The 22,034-nt window shown below is 37.0% G+C and overlaps 1 protein-coding gene across 5 annotated transcripts in view; it reads right to left on the reverse strand.

The window, feature by feature from the left end:
- Positions 1-22,034, reverse strand: part of anapc7 (anaphase promoting complex subunit 7) — an 89,689-nt gene that overhangs the window by 57,832 nt on the left and 9,823 nt on the right. For 3 of the 5 annotated variants that reach the window (XM_069933323.1, XM_069933325.1, XM_069933326.1), the window contains exons 3-8: positions 15,313-15,432; positions 14,742-14,853; positions 10,817-10,970; positions 10,396-10,538; positions 9,650-9,767; positions 7,380-7,576 (exon numbers count right to left, since the gene is read on the reverse strand). In XM_069933323.1, the coding sequence (XP_069789424.1) occupies positions 7,380-7,576; positions 9,650-9,767; positions 10,396-10,538; positions 10,817-10,970; positions 14,742-14,853; positions 15,313-15,432 (844 nt within the window). Of the gene's footprint in view, positions 1-7,379; positions 7,577-9,649; positions 9,768-10,395; positions 10,539-10,816; positions 10,971-13,942; positions 13,985-14,741; positions 14,854-15,312; positions 15,433-22,034 lie in introns of all 5 variants that reach the window. The other 2 variants (XM_069933322.1, XM_069933324.1) reach the window with 1 other exon arrangement.

Genomic DNA, 22,034 nt, shown 5'->3' on the forward strand with positions numbered 1-22,034 from the left:
AAATGGACAAGATGGAAGAACGGGCAGTAGCAGCAGAAATGGAGGTAGAAGACTTAAAAAAGAAATTGGAGGAATCTAATAAAAAAACTAAAGAGACACAAGAACTACTAGCTCAAAAAATAGATATAATGGAAAATTATAACAGAAGAAATAACATAAAGATAGTGGGCCTTAAGGAAGATGAAGAAGGCAAGAATATGAGGGAGTTTATAAAAGAGTGGATCCCTAAGACCCTAGGATGTCCAGAACTACAGCAAGAAATGGAAATAGAAAGGGCACATAGAGCATTGGCCTCTAAACCACAACCACAACAAAAACCAAGATCTATTGTAGTAAAATTCCTAAGATATACTACAAGAGAAAAGGTACTGGAGAAGACAATGGAAAAAGTAAGAGAGGGCAACAAACCACTGGAGTATAAAGGGCAAAAAATCTTCATTTATCCAGATACAAGTTTTGAACTCCTAAAGAAGAGAAAGGAGTTCAATACAGCAAAGGCGATTTTATGGAAGAAAGGGTATAAATTTATACTGAAGCATTCTGCGGTATTGAAAATATTTATTCCAGGACAACAAAACAGACTATTCTCGGATCCAGAAGAAGCACGAAAATTTGCAGAACAATTACAAAAATAGACTGAGGGATGAAGACGGGTAATGAGAGTAAAAATGATCACGATTGATATGTATGTGGGTATAGACAAAAATAGACTGAGGGATGAAGACGGGTAATGAGGGTAAAAATGACCACGATTGATATGTATGTGGGTAAAGAGGTATAAGAGTGAATAGAGACAATGTGCATACGTGAATGTATCTGTAATTAGAGGAAAATATAGATAGTATAGACAAGAATTAATAAGGGAAGGTAATGGAATAGAGAGAATAAGGAGGGAATTAAAAGAGTGACCTTTGTGACATATGAAAAGTGAAATCTTTTCTGGGGGGGCTGGGTGGGGGAAAATAGCGGTCACTGCAAAATCAGTTGACGCTTGCGAGTGGATTCGCAAATCCAAATGGAGAGGGGAGATGTGGTTGTCCGACAAGGGATAAAGGACAACTCAGGAGGGGAAGGGGAGATTGGGGATAAAGAAGATAGAAATAGGAGAATAAGGAAAATGTTGGATGTTGTAGGAATGTTGTCTCGTAAAGAGTTGAAAATAAGAAAACAGAAATGGAAAAGGAGGAAAGGTAATGATGGAAAAACGGAAAGAGAAGATAAACAAAATATAAAATGGCTACGCTGAACTATATGACTTTAAATATTAATGGAATACATAACCAAATTAAAAGGAAGAAACTACTAAATTTACTGAAAAAGGAAAAAATAGATATAGCATTTGTCCAAGAAACACACTTAACTGAATTGGAGCACAAGAAATTAAAGAGAGATTGGGTAGGACATGTAACAGCAGCATCGTATAATTCAAAAGCAAGAGGAGTGGCTATATTAATTAGCAAAAATGTGCCATTTAAAATAGAAGAGGAAATAATAGATCCAGCAGGGAGATATGTTATGATAAAATGTCAGATATATTCGGAGCTTTGGAATCTACTTAATATATATTCACCTAACGAAGAAGATCAAAAGTTTATGCAAGATATCTTTTTGAAGGTAGCTAATACGCAAGGGAACATACTAATAGGAGGGGATTTCAATCTGAATTTGGATCCAAATATGGATAAAACGGGGAAAAAAATTAACAGGAAGAACAAAGTAACCAAATTTATAATTAAATCAATGCAAGAAATGAAACTTGTGGACATATGGAGGAAACAAAACCCAAAAGAAAAGGAATACTCATACTACTTGACTAGACATAAAACATACTCAAGAATAGACCTATTTTTGTTATCAGCTAGTATGCAGGATAGAGTAAGAAAAACAGAATATAAAGCGAGAATGCTATCGGACCATTCACCCTTAATACTGACAGTAAAGCTAGAGGACATCCCTCCAAGAATGTATAGATGGAGATTAAACCCCATGCTACTTAAAAGACAGGATTTTAGAGAATTTATTGAAAAACAATTAAAAATGTATTTTGAAGTAAATACGGAATCAGTGGAAGATAAGTTTATACTATGGGACGCAATGAAAGCATTCATTAGAGGGCAAATAATAAGTTATGTAACCAAGATGAAGAAGGACTATAATCAGGAAACAGAGCAGTTGGAAAGGGAAATAGTAAACATAGAAAAAAAATTAGCAATGAAGGAAGATACAACTAAAAGAAGAGAATTGGCGGATAAAAAAATAAAATATGAAACATTACAAACATATAAGGTAGAGAAGAATATAATGAAGACAAAACAGAAATATTATGAACTAGGTGAAAAAACACACAAAATCTTAGCATGGCAGCTTAAGACAGAGCAAACTAAGAAAATGGTATTGGCAACAAGGAAAAAAGACAAACAAATTACATATAATCCAAAAGAAATTAAGGAAAACTTCAGAGAATTCTATGAACAATTATACCGAACTGAAAACGAAGGGAAAGAAGGGAAAATAGATGAATTTTTGACTAAAATTGAACTACCAAAACTACAAATAGAGGAACAAAATAAATTAACAGAACCATTTGGAACAGTAGAAATACAAGAGATAATAAAAAAATTACCAAATAATAAGACACCAGGAGAGGATGGACTCCCAATAGAATTCTACAAAACATTTAAAGACCTATTAATACCGCCCCTCCTGGATGTAATCAACCAGATTGATGAGACACAAAACTTACCAGATTCATGTAAAACAGCAATAATTACAGTGATACTAAAACAAGGGAAAGATCCACTCTCACCAGCATCATATAGACCAATATCTTTGCTAAACACAGATTATAAGATAATAGCTAAACTATTAGCAAACAGATTAGCAGAACAGGTACCGAAAATGGTAAATTTAGACCAAACTGGATTTATCAAAAAAAGACGCACAACAGACAATATTTGTAAATTTATTAACTTAATTCATGCAGTAGAAGGAAATAAAGCACCTGCAGTAGCAGTTGCTTTAGACGCAGAGAAGGCCTTCGACAGAGTAGAATGGAATTATTTGTTCAAAGTATTGCAAAAATTCAGTTTACCGGAGAAGTATATTAATTGGTTTAAAGCATTATATAAGGGATCGTTAGCGAAAGTGACAGTAAATGGACATGTATCAAAGCAATTTAACTTAAGCAGGTCAACGCGGCAGGGATGCCCACTATCACCGTTATTGTTTGCGCTAGCTATAGAACCACTAGCAGAATTGATAAGAATAGATAATAATATAAAAGGAATAAAATAAAAAACAGGGAATATAAAATCAGTCTATTTGCGGATGATGTGATAGTGTACTTAACAGAACCAGAACTATCAATAAAAGAATTATATAAGAAATTGAAGGAATATGGAGAAGTATCGGGATACAAGATAAACGTAAATAAAAGTGAAGCAATGCCTATGAATAACGCGGATTTCTCAAAATTTAAGAAGGAATCCCCATTCAGATGGCAAATGCAGGCAATAAGATACCTAGGTGTACAAATAAACAAAAATCTAGGCCAATTATATAAACTCAATTACAATCCACTAATGAAAAAATTACAGGACGATTTAGAGCATTGGAAAGAGCTACCACTAACACTGATAGGAAGGATAAACTGTATTAAAATGAACATTTTTCCAAGGATACTATACTTATTTCAGGCATTGCCAATACAACTGACAGAAAAATTCTTCAAAGAGTTAAAGAAAATAATAAGGAAATTTTTATGGAGAGGGGGGAAACCGAGGATAGCACTAGATAAATTAACAGAATGGTATAAACAAGGAGGCTTACAATTGCCAAACTTCAAAAATTATTATAGAGCCGCACAATTAAGATACCTATCAGATTTTTATCAAACAAGGGAAAAACCAGACTGGACGAGATTAGAATTAGATAAAATAGGGGAAAAGATACTTGAACACATATTATATAAATGGGACGAAAAATTGGTACAACATAGAACTTCTCCAGTATTACACCATCTCCTCAATATATGGAAGAAGATTCATGTAGAAAGAAATAAAACAAATTATCAATTACCAAAACTAATATTGACGCAAAATAAGCTACTCCCTTTTACAATAGACAACCTTTCCTTTAGAAAATGGGAAAAAAAAGGGATTAAAAGAATAGAAAATTGTTTTTCAGGAAGTAGATTCTTATCCTTTGAACAAATGAGAGATAAGTACAATATAACTGGAGATGCAGCGCTGGCATATTACCAACTGAGATCCTACTTGAAAGATAAATTAGGAAGCAATTTGAGTTTACCAGAGGGAAGTAACCTTGAATATGTGATTACAGATACAATGTTAATCAAAAGATTTATAACAAATATGTATATTAAACTGCAAGAAAAGGAGAATGAGGAAGCAAATGGTAAAACTAAACAAAAATGGGAACAAGATTTAAATATAAAGATAAAAAAGGAAACATGGGAGAAATTATGTTCTGGAACGATGAGAAATACAATAAATACGAGGCTACGTATGATACAATATAATTGGTTACACAGACTATACATTACACCGCAAAAGTTAAATAAATGGGACCCAACAGTATCTGATAGATGTTTTTGATGTAAAAAAGAAAGGGGAACAACAATTCATGCAATCTTGACATGTGAGAGAGTAGAAAAATTTTGGGATGATCTCAATCAGATATTAAATAAAATAACAGAAAACAATATACCAAAGAATCCAGAGATGTTTCTCCTAAGTAACATAAAAAATAAAGAATTTGGAATTGACTTGGAGGATGCACAAAAAAGATTTGTTAAGATAGCCCTAGCCGTAGCAAAAAAATGTATTATGTCAACCTGGAAATTGGAAGATAATTTGAAAATACAACAATGGTATATAGAAATGAATAAATGTATTCCATTAGAAAAAATAACATATAGTTTAAGAAATAATATTGAAATATTCGAACAAGTTTGGGAGCCTTACATTAAATACAATAGTGAAAACCTACCGGGAACAAACATTACCTAAGTTGATGGAAGGAGAAGAAAAGAAAAGAATGGACTCAGTAGAATTTCTGGTGTATTTTTGTTGAATGACAACATTGTCTGACTGCCTTAATGCAACCTAGATTGTATACCTAAAATGGATGAGAGGGGGGGGTGGGGGGGTGGCTTGGGAGGAGGGAGGGGGGGGGGGAGAAAAAGTCACTATATATGTGTGAAAAAGAAAAAGTATATATCATGGCTAACGTGATTTATGGTGTGAAAAATAAAAAATTTTTAAAAAAAAGAGAAAGCATTTAACAAATTAGAGTGGGACTTTTTATTTAAAGTGCTGGTCAAAATGGTGTTGGGACCAACTTTTATAAATTGGATTAGGACACGTCACTATATCATGCGCCCAAAGATAAAGTTGTGACCAATGGGTAAGTATCTTCAGCCTTCTCACTATCTTGATCTAGTAGTTATCTCCGGCTCTATTCATATTAGCTATTGAACCTTTAAGCCATTTGCTGGGATCCAGACGTTAAGGGCTTCAGAATGGGCTGTTTGCTGATGATGTGCTGATATATTTGACAGACCCTGTAAACTCGTTGGCCAAGCTTCATTCCATGTTGGAACATTATGGGAAGATCTCTGGGTACAGAATTAATTAGGAAAAAAAGTGAAATTATGCCACTTACAAAGTAGGGACTAAAGTGAAATGGAAAAGAAAAGTCAATTGAGATGGCCGCAAACAGGGATCAAGTACCTGGGGGTCAAGGTAAACAATTTATTAAATTTGTACAATCTTAATTACGTCCCCTTGCTCAAAAAATGTGTTGCCGAGGCTCCAATAGCTCTTCCAGACTTTGCCCATAGTGTTGCCCCAGAGATTATTTCGAAAGCTCAACACAGGTAAGTAGATTCCTTTGGAACAAAAAGGTAGCCAGGGTCTCAATGCAGAAATTAACATGGGACCATAGTCTGGATGGACAGAGATGACCAGATTTCAATATTATTGAGCACCACAGACAAGGTGGATCACCTTGCTTTTTGACGGGGGAGGTACACCATCTTGAGCACAAATTGATCTGTACATGGTGGATGAGAAACCCTGTAGATGTGCTCAATAGTGGGGAGGGTTTTGCCTATGATGTCCTAGGCTGTGTCCACTACCTTTTGGAGGGCTTTATGCTCAGAGATATTGGTATCCCCATGCAGCCAGCCAGTACACTTTCCACCACACCTCTGTAGAAATTTGCCAGAGTTTCTGGTGTCATACCAAACCTCCAGAAACTCCTAAGGAAGTAGAGGCACTGACATGCTTTCTTCATGATGCCATGGGTGTGTTGGGTCCAGAAAAGATAATCTAAGATAGTGACTCCCAAGAACTTATTTGCTCACCCTCTCCACCTCTGATCCCCCAAATAATTACTGGATTGTATATCTCTGGCTTTCCTTTCCTGAAGTCAACAATCAGCTCCTTAGTTTTGATGACAGGTTGTTGCTGGTGCATCATTCAGCCATCAGCAAATGCAAATCAATCCAAACAACCTACCCACATCATCAATCTCCCACATGTGCCAGTCTGTAGACCTCACGTTAGACTCATTGGTTAGTTCAGCACATACGTAACAGTAAGCAGATGAGAGTTATCCTTCACCCCAAAAGGATTGTAGCGACTACTTTCCACAAAAAAAAGCTGCTTGGAGGTTAAGTGGGCTCTATTGTAACGCGTTCAAATAAATTCTTAGCGACGTCGAGATGCGATTTAAATTATTTATTAATTAAAACTAAAGGACTTATAATGCAGCAATGATCTTGCTGATAATAACGTTCGTGCTAACATCTATGATAATGACCATGAATCTGTGGTAATGTAACATGTAATGATCAACAGAAAATATCAAAGCCTCACTCACCCACTGTCTATCCCGCCATACCAGTCAACATGAGCTAACTAACTGCTCTAACCACGTCCAAACCATACGCATGCACCAACCCCTAGTCCTGGCGCATGAGCACTGGAACATGCCGAACATGTGCAGCCTCTGGCCGATGCCCGCAGCCAAATCAACAACGGTAAACTTTGGCTCTTACATGGATCGTCTTATAGTTGATTTTGAACAAATTTATAAATTAAGAACCTTCCTAACAAAGACTGTTTACGCAAGTTTTAAAGGGCACAACTGTCCATGAATTAGATGACTAGTGGCAATGTTTCAATTGTCCGAGGTCACTTTGAGACTAACTGAAATGCTGGTGCTTCAATAGTACAGAAGTCAACAGATCAAAATAATTCTGGACTGTTTTATTTTCACCTACATGTAGGGTTTCTATACAATTTCCTTGGCCAGAATTTGAAATAATCATAAAGAAATAAGAAATAACTTGCCTTCATAGCAATCCATTCTGCAAGGGGAGAGACGCATGGCTTCTCTGAAATGTATAATAGCTTCCTGGATTCTACCCAAGGCTCGTAAAGCAGCACCTTTTAATAGCAAGGCTTGCACACTGTTGCTATTCAACTGAATTGCTTTTGCTCCCAGATAAAGTGCACGTGAATATCGTTTGCTGTATAAACACTGATAACTGCAGAAACAATAAAGCATGGAAAAGTCAGAGGTAACATTTCCAACACATTTAACGGAGAGATTGTTTCGTTAAGCATCTTCATTCTGTCCACTGCCAACCATTTTAATTCCACCCACTGACATGGCTATCCTTGGCCTCGTGCTCTGCCAAAGCGAGGCTACCTACAAATTGGAGGATTAACAGCTAATATTCCACCTGGACACTCTCCAAACAGATGACATTAATGCTGACTTCTTCAGTTTCTGTTAAATCTCTCTTTCCCTATCCTCCGTTTTCTTTCCTCCAGCACCCAGCCACTTCACTTTCCATTCAGAGCTACCCCCACCCCATCACCTCAGCAGTTTTTTCTCCTGCCCTCCCCACCTGTATCCACCTGTGACCTCTTACTTGTTAGCCTACACTCACTAACCCTCACCACTTCCTCCCTCCATTTTTAAAAAAATTCAGGCACCTGGGTGCTTTTCGCTCAAATCGAGACAATGGGCTCAGGCCAAAAACATTCCTTCCCCTTTACTTCTTTGAAATGCTGAGTTTCTCCACCACTTTTGGCATTGTATTTCCCAACAGATCGTAAGAAACTGTGCCAAACTTTTTATACACAGTAGGAAATCTCCTTGATGTTTTCTGCCATTCATAGTATGATTGCTTGATTAGATCATACAAATTCAGAGCAAACTACTCCTATCCAAAATTTTTCCTGTGAAAATGGACAATTTCAATGTTTTCCACATTACACTATTTGCCAGATCTTTGCGCGCTCCAGCATTGTGACTGCTTTATATCGTCTTCGCAAGATACTTTCCCGCGCCTACTTTTTTTTTTATATAATTAAAATTTGAATACCTTTATTCCACACTGAAAAAAACCATTAACATACACAGCATCATCGCAAGAGAGTAGCATACTGCATATCTCAAGTGGGGGAACAGATCGCAATTTGAAAATGGAAAAAGTACAGATTCAAGCCATTGTAACTTTGAAAAATCGTAAGTCAGACAATCGTAAGTAGGGGAGCACCTGTAAACCTTTGCCGCCTCTTCCAAATAATTCATACACACTGAAAATTTTAAAAAATGTAAGCCACTGCATCAATTCCTATGGCACACCACATCTTGCAAACTAGGTTAAACATTAATCTCTGTGGTCACTATTAGCCAACTCATCCTCTATTCACTCATTGCCACCTCTTAAACCACAAGCAGGTTTTCCACAGTAGTCTTTGATGTAGCATTGTATCCAGTTCAATCACCCTTAATCTAGAGCACATTATCTCCTCAAAAGAACTCCATTCATTGGTCAAACATATTTGGAATTTTTGTGATGCCCTGCTAGGAAGGACATGTTTAATAATAGCTTCAAACATTCTCCTAATGGCAGATAGCAAGTCAACTGCCCTGTAAAATCCTTGAGCCATGAAGCATGGAAAGAGGCCCTTTAGCTCATCGTGCTCTTCAAATACCTACCTATACTTCTCTTGCACTACTGTCTTTACCCAGAATTATGTGAATTCATGCAGTGTATCGAGGTGTTTCTACGTTAATTATGCGATACCAATTTTCCATTAAAATGTAAAAAAAATCAAAATGAAAGAGAAAGGGGTTACAAATGTGCTCAATTGCAAGAAGCTGCACTGTAACTGAATCTTGACTATTACCGATCAGATTTTCTCACTGGAAGATGACATCAAATATTAGAAATCCCAACCTAGTCTACTTACTGAAATTACCCATTTTAATATCTCCAGCATTCTCAATGAGCAAATGAATAACAGAGAAATGTTTAAAATTATTCAACCTGGCATCAGAAAGGTTATGGGTGAGGAGTAAAAGAGAGAAGACCATAATTGAATGGAGTTGGGAGCAGCTGAGAGTTTCCCCAAGGTCTGCTGGTAAATGCAGAATCACATTTTCTTTCATCAGTAAATCCCGTGCAAGTGCAGGAGAATCTGTAAAGTAACGGTGATGACCAAATTCCTTGATACAATTTACCCATTGGGATTTTAACTATAGTATTAAACAGAAAAGGCAGCTTTATTTCTTCTTGCAACAATTTGAAACTTTTAACACATACCCTGAGACAACCCATGGTTCTGCATGCTGATCAGATATGTTGAATAAACGTCCACCCAAATTTTCAACATCCTCCAGTCGACCCTCACCTGCTAGAAGATATCCATAGACGTCCATTCCTAAAGTGGGGTAAGTGTTTGAAAACCTTTATTAGATGGCTTACTATACATGTTATGCCTATTCAGCAATTTATTCCAAATCTGGAAGTGCTATCGTATTACAAATACTCAGTGGCATTCAAACATTATTTCTGTTTTTAAAAATCAATCACGACTCCTTCCAAAACACACGGTAGGTTCAAATAATGCAGAAACTGGGCAAACAGAAAATTCTAAACTTCTTTTGCATAATCAAAAAAGTGACATGCAGAAAGAGGTGCTTTCAGGATGAGTTACTAATCCTTTCCATCTGCTGAGGTGGATAAAAATAATCTTATAGCACTAATTCAAAGTGCCAGAGATTTATCCCTCAAACAACATCCAAGTAAAGGATTACCCAGTCATTGTCCCAGTGCTACTTTGGATAGCAGTACGAGTTTGCTAAACTATAATATTTCGGACGCAAAAGTCACAAAGAGAAACATCTATTCTGAATACAGTTAAATACCAAATTTAATTCTCATATCTTCAAACATTGACATCTTTTTTAAAGCAAAATTTAGAACCCTAATTATTGAGTGAACTGAAAAGCTAGTGGTTATCAAATGGAAATTTCAAATACATTTGTAACTACTTCAACGTTACTTACCCTTAATTATATACGGATCCAGCATCTGAGCTTGCTCAAACTTAAGGATGGCATTTTTGCCGTCACCCACTCTGAAATACAAGTCTGCTAGACTTCCCATTAAATCCACATTATCTCGTAACAATGACTTCTTCTCCAAGGAGCTGTGGATAAAATGATTGTAACAGTGTGCTATTACAGTGCATGGATTAGAAATTTATCCGTTGTACAAAGAAATCCTTGCTTACATTCCTCATATTACCCCATGGGCAGGATGATCATTTCAAATAAATAGAAGTCAAAGCAGACAAAGTCTCACCAACTTCCAACTCGCCCTGTTTTGTTATTAAAATAATAAACTAGTTCTCCAGAGCAGGAATGTCCACTTTGAATGGAAACACCAAGACAATACTCATACAAGCAGTTTAAAACATCTCCTTACCAGATAGTATTGATTGCTCTGGTATTGTCACCGGTGTGAACAAAAGCATATGCCTTGATCCAAACAGATAACCAGTCCAGATTAGGAATACTCTGAATCACATTGATAGTCAGAGACGCTACCTCTGCACCCTTCACTGAAAGAGAAAGCAGACCTGGAGAAAAGGACAGGAAAGACAATTTAGAATCAGAATTTATGGTCATGAACAAGACATGAAATTCATTGTTTTTTGACAGCAACACAGTGCAAACATTTAGATAAACCACCTTATAAAATAAATTTTTTTAAAGTGCAAGAAAAAGTCAAACTAAGGCAGTGTGTGTTTCATTGAGCATTCAGGAATCTGATGGCAGAGGGGAAGAAGTTCTCCTTGTGCCGCTGAGTAATTGTCTTCAGGCTCCTGTACCCTTTCCCCCCCCCCCCCCCCCCCCCCAAATGGTAGCAGAGTGAAGAGGGCATGGCCTGGGTGATGAGGGTCCTTGAGGATAGTGCCTGCTTTCTGAAGACATCACCTCTTGTAGGTGCCCTTGATGAAGTGAGGACTGTGATGTCATGAAGTCACAGGCCAAGTTAACAACCCTCTGGTGTTTTATCCTGTCTTCAGGGTTGGTACCTCCATACTAGACAGTGATGCAATCGACCAGAATGCTCTCCACGGTTCTCCTGCAGAAATTTGAGAGTGTTTGGTGACACACCAAATCTCCTGAAACACCTCACAAAGTATATCCACCGGCAAGCCTTCTTTGTGATTACATCGACATGGAGGCTCCAGTATAGAACCACAGAGATGTTGACACCCAGGAATCAAGTTCTTGACCCTTTCCACTGCTGACCCCGTGATGAGGACTGGTCCTTGTTCTCCTGACTTCTTCCTTAAGTCCACAATCATCTCCTTGGTTTTGCTAACGTTGAATGCGAGATTGTTGGTGTGACATCACTCAACTAGTGACTTATCTCCCTCTTATATACTTTCTCATTGCCATCTGTGATGTCAGTGGCAAATTTGTAGATAGCATTGGAATTGTGCCTAGCCACATTGTCATGGTCTAGAATGATTAGAGCAGTGGGCTAAGCACACATCCTTGAAGTATGCCTGCGTTGATTGTCAGTGAGGAGGAGACGCTATTTCCAATTCATACTGATTGATATTCTCATGAGGAAGTCAAGGATCTAGTTGCAGAAGCCCAGGGTTTGGAACTTGTGGACCAGCATGGAGGGAATAATGGTGTTGAAGGGGGAATCTGTAATCGAAGCGTAACCATATGTTTTCTAGGTGAGCCAGAGCTGAGTGGAGAGACAATGATATTGCATCTACTGTGGAGCGATAGTGACGGTAGGTGAATTGCAGTGGGTTCAGTCCTTTACTTAGGTACATGTTAATTCTGGAAATGACCAACCTCTCAAGGTATTTCATCACAGTGGTGCTACTGGCATTAGCTGTTGAGGCAGCTCATTTTGCTCTTCATCAGCAAAAAGATGATTGATGCCCTTTTGAAGGAGGTAAGAACGTCCAACTGCAGCAGCAAAAGATTGGAAATGTCTGTGAACACTCCAGCTGGTTGGTTGGCAGAGATTTTCTGTACCTTGCCAGGTATACCTTAAAGGCCTGCTGTCTTGTGAGGTTTCACCCTTTTGAATGAAGTTCTGACTTTGGCTTCAGAGATAGATATCACAGAGTCTTCAGCCTTTGTAAGGATATTTGACTTGAGTTCTCCTTTTCAAAGCTGGCATAAGTGTTCAGCTCACTGGGTAATGTTTGCCCTCACTTTGTTGGATGTAATAGCCTAGTAATCGATTTATTAGTGATTTATAAGCCAGGTATTTCTTATTTAATTATTTGAACACAGTACCACTCTTTGGCTTTCATACTTTTTAAACCTTTTAATATTTCCAAACATGATTTTTCTACAATGATCATTTTAAGATGATCCCACGTTTATTGACTGCAAGATAATATTGGTTTTGATTGAATTAAAATATCCACTATAGAAGTTACATTTTACCCAAGACTGAAGTACAATACAAATCTGATGACCAAAAATTGGATACTCTGAAATATTTTTTTTAAATTTCGGATAAATGAGGATATCTGAAATCCTCATTTATCTGAATTTTTTTCAGAGCTGCACTGACTGGGGACGTCGGCTTCCCAGCAGCGGCAGTAGTGGCCCTCAGGCCCCCAGGCGGGACTTGGTGGGGAGGTGTTTGTGATCAGTGGCAGCCAGCATTTTTTTGGTGAGAATGAAACTTTATTTTAATGCTTAAAAAAGCTTTACCTTGCTGTTTGTTGTCGTTTAAACACTGTTACAAGTGATTTGCTGTTGCTATTGGGCTGTTTTGAAAAAAATGACAATCTAAAAAAATGTTTATCCGAAACAGTCCAGGTCCCAACCATTTTGGATAATCGTAGTTGTACTGTATTTCCAAATATGAAGTTTATTTAGTGTGGACGTACTGGAAAAAGGAACCATGCAGACTACAGTTCAGTCATCATAATTAACCATAGAACACTAAAGCACATCTAATTTAAGCTGATTATAGTAGTCTGCTTTCAAATTATTATTCATTGAACTTCTTGCCCAACACTAGCTCTCGAAGACAAACCACCTTACAAAATAAATTTTTTTTTAAAGTGCAAGAAAAAGTCAAACTAAGGCAGTCTCATGTGGCAATCCATTGCTGGATTTGTGCCACGTACCTGGCAGCAATGTGTAGCAATTGAGAGGACAGAATTTGTGTTAGGTTTCCAGAACAGCATCTGTAATGGATCTCTCTTTATAAAAAAATGCTCAATGAGCTCTCTGGTTTCTGGAAACATATCCTGTGCAGTAATTGTAGTATAAATAAAATGTAATCGATCATGGGACAATCAAGGTGAGTAAATGGTGGATATTAATAGGAGTAGGAAAAGTTCAACAAATCTTGGTCATCAGCTCTTTCGGGAAAACAATCCAACTTTAGAGATATCCAAACCGTCTAAATTTCACGATTAGCAAAAGAACAGATGCAACACAAAGAAAACAGTCAAGAACCCAACACCCTACAAGTGATTAGGGCCCACAACATATTCCCAAAGATAGTAAGGGAGACCAAGCCAGAGTCATATAGCATAGTTTCTCTGCATACCCAAGACACTCCTGCCCAGGCAACATCCTAGGAAGGTGGAATCTGGAACAAAAAAAAAACCAATACTCTAAGAACTCAGTAGGTCAAGCATCATCTATGGAGGCAAGAGATGCATGTTGATGGAACACACAAATTGTTGGGGGAACTCAGCAGGTCAAGCAACATTCATGGAAGGTAAATGAGTAAATGTTTTGGGCTGAAATCCTTCAGATATTGATGTTTCATTAACATCCAAACGATTAACATATGTAGCAAACAGCAAAGAGCCCAGTACTGATCCCGGTGGCACAACACTGTTCAAAGGGGAACCAGAGAAGTATCTGATAAGAAGAAACTTTCATAATTATAATGGAACTGTACTGCTCTTGTATTGAGACAACACTAACCCAGCAGGCCGAATTGTCTCCCTTTCTTTCATAATGATTCTGTAATCAAGGTGAATTTAGACAGCTGTATTGCATTCATGAAAGGCTCAACATTTGACCCAACTGTCCAATGTTAACAAAATTTTAAAAATAATGTTTGAGAATAAAAGTATTTTAACCCACAAGATCAGTATTATATGATGTAGGAACAGCCAATATGAAAACTCCCAGTTTCTGGAAAATAGATGCTGTGGTAAATAGTCAAAAGCGAAAAATTCTCATTACAGTTTGCATGCGCTCCCTTACTACTCTCACATCCAATCCATCTTCCAAATCAACACTTCTCCCACGAGTTCTAAGTTTCATTTGGCCACAGCTTGTTAATTGTACAAATAAACAAATATAGCCTTTTTAAAAAAAAAATAAAATCCTACCTAGTATCGCATCCATAGCCAGGGGACACTGTCGTAGAACTTCCTTATAGCTGGTTACAGCTGACCTTTCCTGTCCTGCTTTCTTGTACAGATTGGCCAACATCATATTAATCTAAATTATACAAAAAAAAAACCACGAAAATAATTTGCCATCTAGAATTATTCAGGTAAAACCACGCAAAAGAAAGCCAGAAAGTAACAATATTCTAAAAATGTAATACAAGATAAGGGAGTCAAAAACTATGATAAAAATGAATCAGGAAGCAAAAATCACCTTGGTTCTGACTTTGTGCATTTAAAAAAAATATATTGAAAGCAAAACAAAAAAACAAGAGGAGGAAAACCATTTTCAAAATTTTAATTGAGCAATATTAACTGTAGTTCTAAACTAATTATTGTATATAAAGCTATTTGTTTTCAACAATATGTTACATAATAAAGCACTTCATATTAAAAAACTGGATAAAATTCTAGACCAACAATAAATGGTAAATGGGGGAAATTCGATCTGTAATATTTTAATCAAATTACATAAACTAAATTATATATAAAAAAATTAATCCATGCTAACCTTTGGAGTGCGTTGCCTGGTAGGAATAGAGTCCAGTATTGCAACTGCATCCCTTTCTTGACGCAGCATTGTATAGCATTCAGCCATTTTATATTTAACTTCAATCTCTGATGGCAGACACTAGAATACAAATAAAAATGTTATACACAATTCATTTTTCTATAATTTAGATGTTCTTCAGTGTGATTACATAGTTCGTCTCACTGTGCAGCTCTGAAGACTTTTTCTTCATTGTAAAAAGTATATTTCCTCCAATAATCTTGTGAATAATTTGGAAGCATTTCTGAAAATAATTTGGAAGCATTTCTGAAAATTGCAGTTGCATCCAATACAGATTTTTAGATGAACATGATCAAAACAAGCATCCATACCCAGGAGTCACTGCTGGAGAACTTCCTTATAGGTGATAACAGCTGATCTTTCTTTTCCTACTTTCTTATAAAGATTAGCTATCATGTTAATCTAAATATTAAAAACATCTATAATAAAATAATTTGTGATCTAAAATAGTTCCAGGTGTTGCGTCTCAAACCAGCAACAACAGAGGATGCAATTCAAAAAGAGTTAAATTTTAATTCTACATTTATTAATAACTATTAATATAATGTCTTAACACAATTAATCCCACTATAAGTATCTATAGCAAACATACAGATATCATATATTTATAAAGTGTGTATGTGAAAAACCCAGACATTACAGTCTGTGCCCAATATTCAAAAAGGGGGAAAAAAATCCCCAAAACTCCCAGGTTAGTCAGTCAAGTAAGTCAGTGCAAAAATCTCAATCTCAAAATTCAATATCCAAGTTCAGTTCTTTAACTGATAACAAGGGACATCGCATTGAACGTTGAAAGAGAAATGACTGATGTTGCGTTGCAGTAAACTTATGAAACCTCACTTATGAGGCATGTGCATTTCACACAACTCTCCAGCTGCTCTGTCACTTTGACTGCCAGCCGCTCCCTGCCTCACAGCAAGATTCTCCCTTTGTTCTTGAAAATTCTAAGCAATTGGGAGTCAGCACTCAGCTGTACCACAAGTTGCACAGACTTCTTAGCAGAAATCCATCCTTTATAATGACAGTCTACAGTCCAAAGATGTTAGTCCATGGTCCATAACACTTCCCACCCACAAAGAAAATTTTGGTCTGTAAGAACAAAATTTTAGTAATTCATTAAGGTGTAACAATATAAAGCAAAACACTATGTTCATCTACAATCACACACAGTAACATTTCATTTACAAAGTTTAGCATCTAGAAAGATGATTATCATGTCCCTTGTGTTATCAAATCATACTCTTGTAAAATCAAACTCCAATTTAACAAGCATCTATTCTTATTCTTCATTTTGCACAAAAAACAACCCAATGGATTATGATCAATATACACCATAAGTGGTTTTTGAGCAGTACAAATGTAAACATCAAAATGTTGTAGAGCCAACAACTCTTTCTTGAAAGTGGATTAATTCTTCTGATGATCATGAAGCGTCTCCAAGTAGGATACAGGATGGTCAATATCATCATCATTCTTCTTCTCTAAGAACGTCGAACCCATAGCTTCATCATTGGCATCCACGGCTAAAGAAAATGGTTTGTCCAAGTCAGGTGACTTAAGCACAGGTTGGTGGTATAAAATGGCCTTTCATTTTACAAATGCTTTTTGGCAACATTTCAACCAGACAAATCTTACTTCCTTCCTAAGCAGTTTTGTTAGAGGGAGTACAATATTTGCAACGATTTTTACAATTATTCCCAGGAACCTTTGAAGAGTTTTCTTACTAATTGGAATAGGGAACTCAGAGACAAGTCAAAACCTTTGCCTCACCTGGCACCAAATGTCCCTGTCCCGTGACATAACCCAGATAAGTAACAGTTGCATGACCAAAGTCACTTTTACTTAAATTAACCATGAGATTTGCTTTTGAAGTCGATTAAACAATTCTTCTAACTCAAGGACATGCTCTTCCCATGTGTCACTACTTATAACTAAATCATCAATGTGAGCACTTGTGTGCTTCAACCTCTGAATTATGGAATTAATCATTCTTTGAAATGTCCCCGGAGCATTCTTCATTCCAAAGGGCATGACATTGTACTCATGCAGCCCAGGTGTTACAAATGCAGAAATCTCTTTACCCTTATCTGTTAAAGGAACACACAAGCAACTTTTCATCAAGTCAATTTTAGTAAGAAATTTTGCCTTCCCCACCTTGTCTATACAATCATCACATCTGGCAAAAGTTTAATTTCATTGTGAGGCACCTGCTCCAAGTATGGCTTCATCATATTTACATGACAGACCTATACAATCATCCACTCTAGGAATAGGATAAGCATCTGTCTTTGTCACAGCATTTACCTTCCTATAGTCAGTGCAAAACCTAATAGTTCCATCTGGTTTCGGTACTAAAACACAATTTGAAGAAGATTTTCTAATGATACCATTCTTCAGCATGTAGTCAATTTCATGATCTACTAGTCTGCACTTTTCCATATTCATCCGACAGGGATGGTTTTGAACCTACATCAACATTATGATAAGCTGTGGAAATTCTCTGAGGTACATCTGGAAATAAATTCTCAAATTTTAAAAGTAACTGTCTCATTTTTTTCCTTTCTGAAGTTTGGAGATGAGCCAACTTTGTTTCCAGGTCCTGCAAAACCATGAAATTTTCCAACCGCAGGCTTCTCTGAAACTTGTTTTATTTGTCTCCTCATTATCCTGTTCAATAACCATCACCTCCCTGGCAAAAGTTTAGTCTCACTGTGAGGCACCTGCTCCAAATATGGCTTAATCATATTTACATGATAGACCGGAGTTTCTTGTCTGCAATTAGGTCTTTCAATAACATAAATTACCTCATTAATTTTAGACTCAACTTCATATGTTCCTGAAAACCTAGCCATAAGAGGATATGAATGTGTTGGAAACAGAACCAACACTTTGCCACCAGGTTTAAAATTTCTCATCTTTGTCTTGCGATCATATGAAGCCTTCATCTTCTGTTGTGGCCTTCAAATTCTCCTTTGCCATTTCACAAGCTTTATACAACCAATCCTTAAATTTAAAGACATAATCCAACAATTTTAAATGCACATCATTGTTAACCCACTGTTCGTTTAATAACATTTAAAGGACCTCTCACCTCATGTCCAAAAACCAACTCGAGTGGACTAAAGCCAAGTATATTCGTGGACAGGCACCCTCACTGCAAAACAATAAATTCTCATCTTGTTTTTCAGAGTCAAATGGAACCTCTCCAAGGACCTTTGACTCTCTGGATTGTATACAGAAGATGCAATCTGCTTAACTCTCAATTCATAAACCACTTGCTGGAATAAGCCTGACATAAAATTACTCCCTTGATCTGAATGAATTTCTTTAGGCAGACCAACCAAGGTGAAAAACTTTAACAAAGCCTTCACTTTAATGTTTCTCAGAGGAATGGCCTCCAGAAATCATGTGGCTGCACACATAATTGTCATCAAATACTGATTCCCAGCTTTGGTTCTCGGCAATAGGTCAACAGTGTATTATCACTTTTGAGAAAGGCTCACTGAAAGCAGGGATAGGTTGTAAGGGTACCACTGGGGGGACACTGGTTATGTTTATCCAAGGTGACCACCGAGTCAAAGTCATAATTTCATCCATATAGGCTTTCTGAACACAACCTGGTGCACTACTGCCCAATCTGCACTGGGAGAAACATCACATGGTCTCCACTTTCTCATTAACACACCATCTTTGACATAATAACCCACTGGCACTTTCTTAACTTCCTCATCAGAGGGAGCCTTATCTCTCACTTCAGCAAGATCAGGATCCTCATTTTGCCTTGTTATCAATACCTGCCCAGATAGCAAAAAATCTGTAGCCTTAGGTTTACTATCATTCCTTGCGTCTAATAAAGAAGATTGCTCACCTTTACCAGGACATTTCCACCGAAATGCTGCTTTTGACCATCACAGACTTTATTTTCTATCAAATCATCTACATTGACTCTTTTTTGGACATCGCTCGTTATAGCACAAGCAGGGCAAATATCACAGTCCCTCTCCGACTCATCAATGACTGGCTAAGCTGTCATTCATACTGCAGAAACAACCTTCCCCTCCATTGTCATTGCCTAGAAACAGTGAAACTCCTTCCACTGGCAAATTTGGCCCAACTCCTACTGTAACAGGTCCATTAACCAAGGCAGATTTTAACACTATTTTGTGCAAAGGAATGGGCTCAGTAGCACTTCTGATACCTCTAATCAAATTTATTTCCTTACCAAACTCAAAAACACTATCTAACACAAGCAAGTGAGCAGCCCCAGTATCTCGCAAGATTTTCACTGAAACTTGTTTTAACCCTTCTTTAACCCTCAATCACAAAGGTTTGAACACATCCCTAATTTTAATCAGTAAATTTGGATCCTTCTTGGTTTTTATATTCAAAGTGAGAAGAGGTATAATATGCATTCTGTGCTACCTATTTTTCTCTCTTTTTCAGCACAGGACAACTTGTGATCACGTGACCAGCCTTCTTACAGTAGTGGCAAAGGGGACATGAAGGTTTTTCCTTTACCAACTTCCATTCATCTTTACCCCTAATACTACTTCCACATTTACTCTCCACCTTACTTGGATTATCCACAGTGCTCTTTTGAAAATTTTTGCCTGATGTTCACTTCGGCTTATGTGTTAAAGCATAAGGATTACTAACTTAGCTGACTCCTGCAAAGTCTTCACCTCCTTCTCATCGAAGTATGCTTTAATATCTTCAGGACATGTCTCTTAATCTCCTCAATTATTATTATTTCTTTCAATCGATTATAATCATTGTTTACAGTCTTCGATGTGCACCACTGGTCAAAGCACACAACCTTTTCATAAGCAAAATCTATATAAGATTGGGTTGTTGATTTTTTAAAAATTCCTGAATTCCTGTCTGTAAGCCTCTGGAACTAACTCATAAGGCTGGTTTATAACTTTTTTTCACCATTTCATAATTAGCAGCTTACTCTGTGGTAAGGGCAGAATAAGCTTGTTGAGCTTTTCCTTTAATTACACTTGATAACATACGAGATCATTGGTTTTGTGGCCAATTTAAATTCACAGCCACTTTGCCAAAGTGCTGAAAATATTGATCTATCTCAGCTTCCTCAAATGGAGGAACTAACCTAACTTCTGGCCATAAACCGCTCACCATGGCCAAGAATTTGATCTTGGGTCTCCTCTTTTCTCCGGTCATTTTCCACTCTAATCTTTTCCAACTAATTTTCTCCTCTGCCTCTAGTTCCAATATCTTCAGTTCCATTTCCAATCTCTTTGTCTCTCAGCGGCTTCTATTTCTAATCTCTTCTGTTCCACGTCTATATCCAAATTCTTTTGTCTCTCGACTGCCTCCAATTCTAATCTCTTTAATTCCAACTATATTTGCTCAAAAGTTTTACTCTTGGGACACTGCTCTAACACTTCTTCAAACTTTCCTACTTCTATGTAGTATTTTTCAATTTTCCTCCTAATCACTTTTTTCATTTGTGTTTCTATTGAAGCAATTACCAACTTGTTTGCAATAGTCACCAATTTGTGCTTTTTAGCCTTTTTTAAATTCTCAAGAAAGGGTAATGCCAAAAATCCCTCTATATTTGTGGCTGCTGGTTTCTCTCTCTCACACACACACACACACACACACACACACACTTTTAATTATCTTTACCAAAGGAATTTCCTACTCAGGACTAGAATTCCTTCAATCACCAGACTCTAGTTTGATTCAGACTCCAGTTGATCACTTAATAAATTGACCTCTAAGCTCCCAAATTTGTTTGGATCCTGGATGAGCCCCCAATTTGTTATGTCTTAAACATGCAACAACAGATGGGGGAATTCAAAAGGATTAAATTTTAACTCTATATTTATTAATGACTATTAACAATATAATGTCTTAACACAATTAACCCCACTACAAGTGTCTATAACAAATATACAGATATCATACATTTATAAACAGTGGGTATGTGGAAAAACCCAGATGATTACAGTCTGTGCCCAATATTCAAAAAGGAAAAATCCTCCAAAACACCAGGTCAGTCAAGTAAGTCAGTCCACAGAATTCAATCTCAAAGTTCAATCAGTTCTTTAACTGATAACAAAGGATGTCGTATTGAACATTGGACAGAGAAATGACTGATGTTGCGTTGCAGTAAACTTGCTAATTCTCACTTATAAGGCATGTGCATTTCACACAGATCTCCAGCTGCCCACTGCCACTTTGCTTCACAGCTGGATTCTCCCTTTGTTCTTGAAAATTCCAAGCAATTGGCCAGTCAACACTCAGCTGTACCACAAGTTGCACAGTTTTAGCAGAAATCCAGTCTTTATAATGACAATCCACAGTCCTAAAATGGACAGTCCATGGTCCATAATACAGGTAAAAAAGTGAAAACAAAGCTAGGAAGTGTCCACATTCTAAAATCTAAAAACAAGACAAATGAGTTGAAAAACAATGTAAGAATTGAAGCAGGAATCCAAAGCAACCTGGCCCTAACTTTAAATGATTTGATATAATCAATCTACTCTTATTCCAACTTCAGAGTTGATCATTCTAAAAGGATTTCTACTTTCATTCTTACAAAAATTACAACTTTCATTTAAAAGAACAGATCAAAATGGAGGTGAAAACATTGAATGTCCAGGATATCAAAATGGGATTTCTGTTTGACACAA

This window comes from Narcine bancroftii, chromosome 4, assembly GCF_036971445.1.
Source record: "Narcine bancroftii isolate sNarBan1 chromosome 4, sNarBan1.hap1, whole genome shotgun sequence".
NCBI lineage: Eukaryota > Metazoa > Chordata > Chondrichthyes > Torpediniformes > Narcinidae > Narcine > Narcine bancroftii.